Raw genomic sequence first — 12,291 nt, 5'->3', positions numbered from 1 at the left:
AGCAGTGGGAGTGGGAGTGACTTACGACTTGCTGCTGGCTTCCCCATTGACTTTGCTTGTGGGAAGCTGGCAGGGAGCATCAGAAATCCTTCCTTCCTTCCTTCCTTCCTTCCTTCCTTCCTTCCTTCCTTCCTTCCTTCCTTCCTTCCTTCCTTCCTTCCTTCCCACATATAATATAGGCTTGCACCATTTGCCCTCCCTTCATGACCCTCAGGAGAGCCCCAGGGAAGCCTCCTCCTCCTCCTCGGCTGACCTGCAGAAATGCCTGCCACTTTGCTGCGGGGAGGTAGAACAAAAGGAGCTGCAGACCACGAGGAAAACTGAATCCCCACTTCTCATTCTGGTGTGTCCCCAAGGGCCCCCTCCCTCAAGGAAGGAAGAGGGCTCACCCATCAACCACCAGAGCCCCCCAGCCAGCCCTACTTTGCCAGCAGGCATCCAAATCACTCCCTCATCCTTTCCTCAATGCCCACCACCATTAAGAGATTTAAAATTTTGGCCTTCGTTCCAAAGCAGCCAATCACTGCTCACCCGTCAGGCTTTGCTGCCAGCTGGTTGGGCACAGGGGACAGAGGGAGGTGGGAAAGAGATCACATGACCTGGGCTGACCATGGTGGCGTGGCACGCAGCAGTGCTGAAGTGGCCACAAATTTCCCAAATTTCAATCCCACAGGAGTAATGGGTCCCAGATTTTGGATGCAATCTGTAAGTTAGCCCGTCTGAGATACCTTGGTTCAAAAATTGTTGCCGTATGATGCCCCATTTCATCCAGTTGAAGGTTACAGACACAAGAGTTTTAGTAGTATATAGATAGAACAATATAATCATTGGACTGTGATCTTATTGGGGTAAATAAGCATAGTCAGTGCTGTCTCCTGATCTAAGAATAGTAGAATTATGGGAGAGAGTTAGGACTGCCTTAAACTCATATTTTTCTGTAATCAAGAATTTATTTTTTATTTAATATTCTGTATGAGATAAGATAGGAAATTAAGAAATGAAGTCTTCAAATATTGTACACACTTATCTGGGAATAAGTCCCATTCCATCCAAAGAGGCATACTTTTTGACTAGATGTACATAGGATTACTCTGTTACCAAGAAGAAAGCCCCATGGATTTCTGAGTAAAACTGCATAGGATTGTTCTCTTGGCTCTCTATTTATTTTTTATTTTCATAGTATCAGACGATTAGGAAGAAATTAATTGGGAAAAATACCAATGGAGTACGTGTGTGTGCATGTATGTCTGTATAAATTTCTGTGAGTTCCAGATAAAATTGCATATAAATATAGTACATATATTTATGCTTACATACCACTTTAAAGTCCTAAATGACTTAGTGTCCAATAGTCTGCGAATATGCCTTACTTGGTATGAAGTTGTGTAAGTACTGAATTCAGCAGGATGCTCTCTTAAAGATGCTATGAATTTTAGAGCACTGTTCTTTCTCACACAGAGAAGGTATGTCAAACTCTATATGAAAGTTTTCTTAGCAGTTGCACTTGGCCCCCACACTCTTTGACTTGAAGAAAGGAGTAAAACTTTGCTCTTCAGTTAGGCCTTTTGAATTGGATTCTTAGTGATTCCAGCTGCTGTTGATGCATTTTTAATTCATGATTTAACTTTGATACTATGTCTCTTCGGTGTCTCGAGCACTCTTGTCTCTCCCCCACAGCACTCAGTTTGAAGTCCCTATAGTTTAGGTTTGCAAGGTCCCTTTCAAAACACATTTGTCCCAGTTCTTTTGATGTACTTCTCAACTTTTGCCAGGACTCCCTCATTTTTCATTATCAAAAAATCAAATCCATTCCAGCTGCCATCATCTCAGTAGTCCTTTCTTCACTACCAGTATTCTTGCTGCCATTCCTGGGCCATGTTCCTGGACAGTAAGAAGTGAAGAAAACATAATCTTGCCCCCATCTCCTTCAGCCTCCTGCTCACTGCTTCATAGTCCCTTGCAGTGTCTTCAGGTCTGTGACTGGTTATATTCCTACATGCATCAATAGAAAGGGATATTTTTTGAGGGGGGGGGGGTGTTCTGTCACATCCCAAATAGGTGCTCCAGTCTCTTGATATGCTATCTGGCTGACAGATTGCTGCTTTGGTCTCTCTCAGTGTAAAGTCTCTGATCACCCCTACCCATTATTTTCTTGTCTTCAGGGCAGGCACAGGAATCCTTCTTTTTGTATAGAGCTTATTGAGTTGTCATACTTAATTCCTGAAGCTTGTGGCAACTGCAGTTTATCTGGGATCCATATGCCTCCTAATTTTCTGTCATGGCAACTGGAAGTTAGTGATATCTTAGTTTTTTTATTTATTTTTTCCCTGATCATAGATGTTATATTTCCCAGTTTGTAATTTTTGATGCAGTATGGTTAGGGACCTCCTACCTGTGTTTCCCTGGCTTTTCTCCTGCTTTGCCTTGTCCTTATTAAACCTAGGTTATTCTTTCAGAATATCCTCCAGTTAAATCTGCTTCATAGACAAGGCAATCTAGCATGAACAGCCAAGGCTAAAGGCTGTCAAAGCATCAGTTCAAGCTTACCTGTGTGTTGCCACTTGAGAACTCCCCCAAGATGTAAGCTGATTTTCATATGGTAATGCTTTTGCGTGTTCTGTCAGAAGAGCAATCAGGAGCTTGTGTAGGTGACTAGGTAGGACATAAGAGAGGTTGTTGATCTCTTGACTTGTAAAGACATTCTGTCAGGCAAGCTGAGCCTCACAGCAGTTGAGCTTTCCATGTGTAAACAGAGACTGCTTAATTACACAGGTCATGTCAATTAGTGTGACCTTCGCATTTTAAGGAAATTAATCACTTTCAGCAGAGCAGATCACCCTTCATACTTTAATATCCAGCATGCCTTCTTCAGTGACAAAAAATATTTCTGTGTTTATAGGCAATGTTTTAGGGGTTTTTCTCCCTCCTGTCCTAGCTTCCAGATCTGGTGCTTGAACATTTGTAGAAAACAAAACTAGCCTCTTATTGATGGTGTAATTTATTTATTGCAAAGCACTAATTGAGGATAGGGGAACCTAAACTTGATTCTATCAGCCATTCTCAGAGCCAAGATATTAAGAGCAACCTCCTTGGGTTGTTCACACTCAGCTGTGCATGCCTGGTTTCTTGAGATAATTCATACTTTCCTATAATTCCAGCTTAGTATTTCTCTGTCCTCCATGAAATGTTCATCTCAACATTGATCACCTGAGTTTAGAGTGAATCATAAATAATAAGAAAACATCTTGAAATTGGGTTCAGTTATGGGAAGCAGATAGGACTGTAGTGACATAGGAAGGTAACTCTACACGTTACATGTTCTTAAGGTTCAGTTCATGGGATAGCGTCTGCACTCCTGGTAGACTTCCCTTCTTTAGAACTTTCCCCAATGTTGACTATTTAGGGTAGAGTGGGCAGATAATGTGAATGTGTAATGTTCAGTTTTCACCATTAAGTTAATCACATGAAACATAGTAGTTGTGATAATGTAAATCATTTGAGAATATAATGGTGGCAAGGCAGACAGAAAATGAATAAAGCTGAGGTTATAGAGTATCTCTCTGATTCACACAACATAATCCAAATACTCTAATTATGGCCATAATGTTATTTCAGTTAATATTTGAAAGAACTACACTGTTTTTTTGATTGAAAATATTAAAAAATGAATATAAGTGAACAATTTTAACACATACAAAAATAAAAATGGATTGAGAGAAAACTTTTTGAGAAGATTCTATTTTAGACAATCACAAGCATTGCAGAATTGCTTTGGGGCATGAGGTTGTCAGTCTATGGCAGCCATTGAAGGCAATTCTGCTGTAAACCTGCAGAATGGTGTCCCACACTGCCCAGGTCTTTCCAGTCTTGTGTCTACAAAGAAAATTGTTCATTTGTAATGAACTTTGTGAGTGTGATTCTAAGGCTTCACCACCAATGCAAAAAAAAAATTATATAAGCAGCTGGAATAAAAGCTGATTTGGAAATATTGGAAGGAGTGGGCTGGAAATAGGGTTGCCTGTATTCCAGTGCTGAGAAATACATGCTGGGCTTTGCTGCTGAATATTAGAAATTAAGCTATGTTTGGGTGGTATTATTGTACTGCTGGTTTGAATAGCATTCATTGGTGATTCACTGCTGAGTCTGTTCAAGAGATGCAAATGCCATTTCATGAAGCTAATTTTAAAAATCAGCAATGAGTGGCTATATTTTAATCATCTTGAAGCATCTACCTAAATTTAGGTCAGGCTTTTAATAACTCGGGACTGGAAGTTGAGTTACAAAATAATAATAGATCCATGCTGTGAGGATCTGTCTGTCTAGAAGTCATTTCAGCCTTTTCCACATAGCATTCAGAGGTGTAAACAAATATATATATATTTCCTTCCAGTAAAGTGGAGATTACTGAAAATATCAGGAATGTGCCATAAATTAATTGGCTAACAAAACTTAATGGTCTGTAGTCAAAATGGGGATCAATGCAACTCCTAATCTTGAAATATTAGATGAAGCACCATAACAAATAGTCTCAGTGCTTCGACTCCGATAAACAGCTTGATTTCCTAACCCCCAATTTTCTTTCTGAATCATGTTTAGCTTGCAAAGTATTTGCAGCCAAAGGTTTGCATTCAAGACTATGCAGAACAATATCTATACAATGATAATGTAAATTATCATAACGTCCAGACACTACATTTTAACAAAACTCTCTTCAGTTATCAGCTCTATCTTCCAAAACTGTATAAGATTTAAACAGAGAGTCTGTGAAGAGCTGATGGTACAGCAGAAAATCTTTTTTTCTGTTTGCTTTTCCCAAATTGAAAACTATGTTTTCTTCACAACATTTGGATAGGTTTGAGATTTGGCAGGCCTGTCTGTACCCATGTTTATATGAATTTGTCAGCACCTCATTAATCAATTTTTAAACAGGAATATACTTTTTTTCCTTCATGTATTGGTATGTGCTTTTTAAAAAGTTGCTTCTTTGCATACTTTTCACCTCGTGGTTGCATTTTTTAAAAGCTAGAACAAAAGTTGTTTCTTTTACAAATTAGTTTTGCATATGCTTTGATCAAAGTAAAGTCTATTAATGCAGCAATTAAAATGGCTTGCCTTTGAAAAGAGATATTTGGATCATAGTTAGGAATTCATTTTCTCTTGAGAAGTCTTGCTAACTTTTATAGCATTTTCCAGTTTCCAGAATAAGCGGATATGCGGCTTTTAGTCATAAAACAGCAAGTGCCATTTACAAGAGTGCTCAAAACATACTAGTTTTTTTCCCGTTTCACATAACATTAATATTTAATATTGTATATGCTGAATATGTTTTTCTTTAGAACTATTTGACTTCTGATTAATATGTGTGTGTGTGTGTGTGTGTTTGTGTGGAAACAATGGTTTTGTTTTGTTTTTTTTGTTCTACAGGTGCACTATGAATAATCACTTCTTAAAGTAGACCACCAAATAACCACTAGCATTTTTTTCATACTTCCTGATGCTGGAAACAGTTTCTCTAGGGGATTCCTTTTTATAGTATTTTTTTTTCTCCTAATGACTCTAAAAGAGCCACCCTGGTATGGCATCTTTGTAGTAAATCAAATTCTATTCAAGGAAACTAGGTAGCAAGATTATGTTATGCAACGAATGGGTTGGACTGAGTCCCCAATCTTGCAGATGTTGTGGGTAGCAAGAATTAAATAACGGATTTCAGTGAGATTACTCTGGTAAAAAAAAGTTAATCAACGTTCTCCTGCGGAGAAAAATATTGCATTCTCTTTTATAGGATCAGAACTCCAGTTACAGCATTATTTGGAACTCTGATTTAGTTCTTTTAAATGGAATAGTATTAAACAGTTGGATTTGTTAGGATTTATGTTCCTGAAACACTTTAGTGTGTGACTTTTTTTTCTTTTATTCTCCTCTTTTTGTTTAGTCTTTAAAACTGTGTATTAACAGCATTTGCAGGCAGCCAGATTTTTCACAAAAGATAGGTATCAAACCCAGGCTTAAAATCCATTGAGAAAAGGAAATATAACAGGACAGATTGGTAAACTCCTAATGCGTTTGGAGGATGTCTGTGGAGGGAAACTTTGTGTTGGTTCCTGACCAACTGTCTTAAGTGGCATGTCTCTTTTACTGAGTAGGAGCAAAAGCCTTCATCCTTGATACCAGCATACTTGAAATGTATTGAGAATTTACCAATCCTTAAATGTGTCTCCACCACCCCCACTCTGGAAATTTTCCCCATCTGAAAAAGAACAGCAGTCGCTTGTGTTGCCCATTCCTTAAGCAGACGGTTTAGCCACTGTAGAAGAAGCCATAATATCCCAGGAACTTGCCGTGCAAGGGCCATGGGTGTCCTGTAGAGATCACGCTATTACATGCATCATGATGTCATCACCCAAATTATGTAATTTGTCTGTGTTATGTCATGATGTCCTGTCACAAATGACATGCAGTATGTTATTTCCATCATTTGCACAATGACATCATGACATGCATAACATCACATGTTCCTTCCAACCCATGCAGATGCCCATGAGGAGGGTTGTGTTACAGTATCTGAGTATGTTTAGCACCTTGTGTATGATTTTTGCTTTATATATTTGTAGAATTTAATAATATTGTAAACATATTGGGGATATTTGTATTTCTTAGTTGACTTAAATGGCCAAGACTGTACATTGCTCATCAGTGTAAAATATATTCTGTACTCCAGTGTACATAATTTGTACAAATCTCAATATCATTATTTTATTTTTTAAAAAATGAAATTTTTATGCACTGATAACAGAGCATTTTGAGTAAGAGCTATTAGTTAAACCTGTCCAGTTGAAACAGTTCAATATTCCATATGCAGTATAGTACTCAGTAGCTGAAAATAAGCAAAATAAATTCTGGACAGATGTAGTGACTGATCATTGCAATCTTTTATTGAGGGATTGTCATCATATAATGTTTTGTGTGAAATCTTTGTCACAGCACATTCAGTTTTCTACCTAGGTACATATTTGCCATGTGGGGAACTGTGTCTATGAACTATGATTATAGAAACAAATTGAAGCGACTTAAATTTAATTTCAAACTCTTTCTGATGTGTTTCTTTTCCAGCATGGTCTAAGTAATGTGCTGGTTCTATCTCGTTCAGAACTCTAGCTTCTAAAACTGTTTAAGTTTATGATGAAATGAACCCACGGCATCCTGTGACAAGCTATATCCAGGCATAAATCATGTTAACGTTCACAGGCTTGTAAACATTAATAAATTGGGGAGGAGAGGGAGGGAGGGAGAGATTAAATAAACAAAAAAACTGGAACTGCTGGATTAAACAGTGTTTTAGGTCAAGAAATGACAAAACATGTTTTTGAGAAATTTATTACAGTTCATAAAATATTACTTGAAGAACTTGCTTCATTTTCTCCCCTTTTACCCATTTCGAGCCCTGTAAGAAAATTCTTGCAAGCAACCCTTTCTGTTCATGCAACTTTGAGAGGGTAACAGCTTCCTTGGAGAATTGAAGTAATGTTTGCCAATCCTTGTAAAGCATTTCACCTCTTCAGAGGCTAAAGCTTCTCAATACCAAGAACAATTAAAGCAAGAGCCTTGTGGAGCGACTGGGGAATTCAGCAAAATAAATCAGAAATCCTCTTCCTTGGCTCTGGAGGGTAGCCTCATTATAAGAGCAGATCTATTAGCCCCTTTGCCATTGTCTTTCATTTCTCAAGTGAGGTGATTCTAATTAAATTAATCTGCATGTCAATCTATCGGTGATCAATCAAAGAGGCTGAGGTCTCCCTTAGCGGCGCTGTGCTTGAGGCTGACAGGGGCTGATAATGGAGGAAGAAATAAACTGTCGAGCAAAGTTAATTAGTCAACATAATAGGTGGATTAAACAGGAGCCAGCTGATTGCAGTTTCACATGTTGAAGCATGAGGTGGGAGCTGAAACTGCAATTAACAGACAATTATTATATTTGGTTGTAAGAGGTCGCATGAATAAACATATCTCAGTGGGTTTCAATTTTTAATCCCCCTTCCTTGTTTAATTTAAGGAGAAGTGTAGGTCATTTCTTCTTATTGTTTTAGCAAAAGTTCTGGAAGGCAGCACAGGTTCATGGGAGGGAGGCTGTAATTAGCTCGGGATGCTTAATGAGTGCTAGTGGAATGGAAACGTAGCCTTTAGGTTGAATGCATAGTTAGGTAAAGTTGGTAAAAAGCAGTGATGCAGCCAGGCAGATGTGGAATTTCCCAATAACTTGAACGAAAACAGTTTTGTGAAATGCCCCACCAAAATTTCCTTTGGTGATTTGTTTTGTTGATTCATCGTGTCTGTTGGTTTTGGAATAAGTCCCATTGAATTTATAATTAACCAGGCACAAGATTGTATTATTAATCTCTGGTTTCTTTTCTTATCCCCTAACCACCCCTCCCCCCGATCAAGCACAGTAGTACATTAATATTAGCGTGGAGAGGCATTTATTCACAATAAGGATGGATAAAATAACCTCTGCTTAATCTCAAGGTAACAGATAGACTTAATGCTTAGGCTATATTTGTTTACAGAAATGGAAGTGAGTATTATTATTACTATTATTATTTTAAATTTCTGTATTGCCAAATCTTGGTAGACTCATGGAGGTTTACAACAATACCAGAGTAAAACAAAACATCCACAGTAAAGAAAAGTCACAATACAGGGTGTTCATAACATCCTCCAACCAGCAATTAGTACACAATACATAATAGTTCAGCATCCAAACGCTGATTTATTTATTTATCACATTTATATAGGTGATGGTGAATAGTTATTCCCTGAAGGCCTTCCAGAACATTTTGGTCTTCAGTAACTTCAGGAAGGCCATCACTAAGGGGCCAGCCTAATTTCTTGAGGGAGGCAATTAGTGCAAGATGCGAAACCTGGGCTTCAGCCCTATCCACCTCACAGAATTCGAATACCCCATGCAGCCACTCCCAGAAGGACCCTCAGGTGGGTCAAATCTGGTAGGAATCAGCAGTCCTGGAAATATCTAGATACCAAGCCATATTCGATATTGTACGTTGAAACTAGCACTTTGAATTGCATCTGGAAGTCTATTGATAACCAATACAGAACCTGCAAGATAAGTGTAATATAATCATAATGACTAGTGCTGAGATAAAAGTATTTGGATGTGATTTAACAATAAAATCCTTCAACACTGGGAGATAGGTAGTGCTGTAGCAAGCACTATGTAAGAGCCCCATTATTAAGTGGATGGCTGTTCCTTTTCATATTTGTGTAATCATGTCCTAAGCAATGCACATTTGCACAATGGCTACTTCAGGCACTTAGTGAAAGTCATCTAGGTAACCCACTGTTCAAAGGCAAACACATCCTCTTACAAGCCTAAACTGCCCATTCTCTGTAGCAAGCCAAATGCAAGAGTTGTTTGAAGATTAAAAAATCCAGGATGATTCAAATACCAATGAGTCATCCTGCTTGCTAACTTCATAAATGTGATCATCCTAAGGCATCCATTGAGTACCCTGTTATTTAACTGCTTAAAGTACAGTAGAAGCTGTTTTCTAAGATTCTCTTAATATAAATGAGACTAAATACAATAAATAAAATAATGCGATGAAGGAGATGGTGATAGTGATGGTGATAATAATAATAATAATAATTCCAGTATCATAAATGTGATCATCTTAATGCCTCTGTTGTCTACTTTGTTGCTTAACTCCTTAAAGCTGAAGCTTTTCGTACAGCCTCTAACAAGTTTTCTTTAATATAAATTAGATTCAATTATAATAAATAATCACTACTGGATCCTATTTTTGATCCATAGTGACTACACAAAACAATGCATATTTTTATCAGTGTTGCTGCATGAAAATCCTTTATCAACTTGCTCAAAAAATTATCTTTTATCAGTAAAATTATCATTTATCAGTAAATATATCCACTGGTTGATTCTGTGCCTTTTATATATCCATGTGTCCTACATAGTACAGCAAAACAGTATTTCCATGTCTAGTTGTTCCAAAAAATTAGGATAAGTCAAAGTTTGCAAAGTCTGTGAATTCAAACTTGATTACTTGATAAAGAAAATGTCTGCTTGGATTTGAAAAGCAGTGTTCATTTAAGTTCTTAAATAGCCTTTACACATACAATCCTTCTTTCTCTCCCCCGTGTTCAGGAGAATTTCCTGAATAATTAACAGTATGGTGAATTCAGCTGCTCTAATCACAATTTTAGAAACCACACTTGGTTTTGTTTTTGTACTTGACTCAATTCTCATTTGCAGTGACAACAGTTTATCTATTCTCACATGCGTGCTGAAGGATGATGTGGGGTAATATGCAGCCAGCTCTTTTAAAAAGGAGTTAATAAAGCTGCTCTTGTTAAAATTATGGTTAACAGTGTATATTCCTTTATGCAGCTACAAACTGTGCAATTTGACTAAAATGACATCAAAAGCCTGTGATGCCAAAGACCCACTCATCAATAGCACCTCTTGTTAGAGTCATACAGTCTAGGCACTAGTTATTATGCGAAATAGCTGTGCAATTTTCTGCCGCTCCCAGCTGTTATTTAAGATTCTGGGTTTATTAGTCTCTGTGCTTATTTGACTTTAAATTGCATTAAAGTGTTTCCTTATATTGCTGTTCCACTTGCAGGTTGTGGTATCTACAACAGTCAATGTGGATGGCCATGTCTTGGCAGTGTCGGATAACATGTTTGTGCACAATAACTCCAAACACGGGCGGAGGGCTCGAAGGCTTGATCCTTCGGAAGGTACGCCTTCTTATCTGGAACATGGTAGGCATTTTTTGTTGGTTGCCATTTCTTCTTTTGCTGTGGGTCCTTGGGCTTTTTCTCCCCCCATTTTCTTCCTATGCTCAAAACTGGTGCAGAATTTTGTGAATTTTGCTCAAAACTGGCCCTGAATTTTCAACCTATTTGAGTGATCCTACAAATCCAGCTTATGCATTGAAGTAGGGCTCAATCGTATTATGGGAGAGTTCTTACCATCACATAATCAATTATGTTTGTAAATCTGAAGTGGCTAAGAACAGTATCTGTAGAGAGTTCATTTATGTACTTAATGTTCTAAGTCCACAAAGGTTGCCTTCTGTTATGTAGAGAATGTTCCTAAAGATTTCCGGTCCTATGATGTGTAAGAAAGTGAAAGAATCTCTGCAAATTTGTATATATTGGGTCAGTGATGGTAAAATAGTAATAAAGGTAGTCCTTGACTTACAACCACAACTGGGGCCTGACTTTCTGTCACTAAGCGATGTGGCCGTAAAGTGACATGTCACATGACCACATCGCTTAGCGACTGCAACTCCAGCAGTCCCAGTTGCCATTGTTAATTGAGAAACACGGGTCATTAAGCAAGTACCCATCCCAATCCAAGCCATTCTGGGCTTGGTCCCTCCCATCCCTGAGCCTCAGTAAGGTAAGGGGCTGCCGCTAACTCCTCCCACCCACCTGTCTCCTGCCCCATCTCTGCCCTTCTGACTGCCCTGCACCTTGCCTTGCGGGGCGGCAAGCAGCCACAGAACTCTCAGAAATGTGCAGCCACCCCAGCCCAGTCCCAGCCGCAGTCACCCTCACCACCCTGCACTCCAAGACCCCTGCTGCCTTGCACTCCACTGCCCCAGCTGATCTTCTCCATCTTCTTGCTCCAAAAAGCCCCTTTGCAAAAAGCTCCTGGGTGGGCTGGGCTTTTGCTTTGAGCTGCAGAATTAAAAAAGGCCAAAAGCCCAACCCAGCCCAGCCCAGCCCAGGAGCACGGTGCAAAGGGGTGTTTTGGGTGCTGCTGCTCAGGGGCTGTTTTTGGCTTTTTCAAAAGGTTATATATAACCTTTAAAAGAAGCAAAGTGGGTGCTGAATGCATCTTACTAGAAGGCTATCTGTAGCATGAAGCTTGTGTACTCTGCTTTCAAAACTGATAGTGAAAGCTACAGTCTTGAAGTCCATCAGCAGGCTGGAGACTGTTGTGGAAATGCTGCTTTGCCATTGCAGAGTTTTAGTAGCAGAGTGGTGAAAAGCTTGACTGGGGTAGATGTACAATGACTTTCTCCTCCTCCTCCTCCTCCTCTATGGCCACATAAGAGATCTTGAATTGACAATAGGGGATGGGCAACCCCTTTCTGTTATTGCTAAGGTTAAAGTTAAGTAAATACAGAGTCCATTGTCAGTGGTGGGTAGAGTTGAAGAAAACAGTAGGTCGACCCTGAGCCAAATATGGATGGGGTACTTATTTGCTCACTCCCCCTTCCCCTGTCACCTTCTTTAACACTT

The 12,291-nt window shown here is 38.9% G+C and overlaps 1 protein-coding gene across 6 annotated transcripts in view; it reads left to right on the top strand.

Annotated features, from left to right (window-relative positions):
- Window positions 1–12,291, top strand: part of EBF1 (EBF transcription factor 1) — a 353,955-nt gene that overhangs the window by 242,995 nt on the left and 98,669 nt on the right. For 4 of the 6 annotated variants that reach the window (XM_088133895.1, XM_088133896.1, XM_088133898.1 and 1 more), the window contains exon 8: window positions 10,659–10,800. In XM_088133895.1, the coding sequence (XP_087990021.1) occupies window positions 10,659–10,800 (142 nt within the window). The remainder of the gene's footprint in view (window positions 1–10,658; window positions 10,801–12,291) is intronic. The other 2 variants (XM_088133897.1, XM_088133900.1) reach the window with 1 other exon arrangement.

The sequence above is a fragment of the Python bivittatus genome, unplaced genomic scaffold (assembly GCF_059951505.1).
Source record: "Python bivittatus isolate LINGU-HERP-01145 unplaced genomic scaffold, Pbiv_v1 ctg000080_np1212, whole genome shotgun sequence".
Classification (NCBI taxonomy): Eukaryota; Metazoa; Chordata; class Lepidosauria; order Squamata; family Pythonidae; genus Python; species Python bivittatus.
This window is presented reverse-complemented; position numbering and strand designations above follow the sequence as displayed.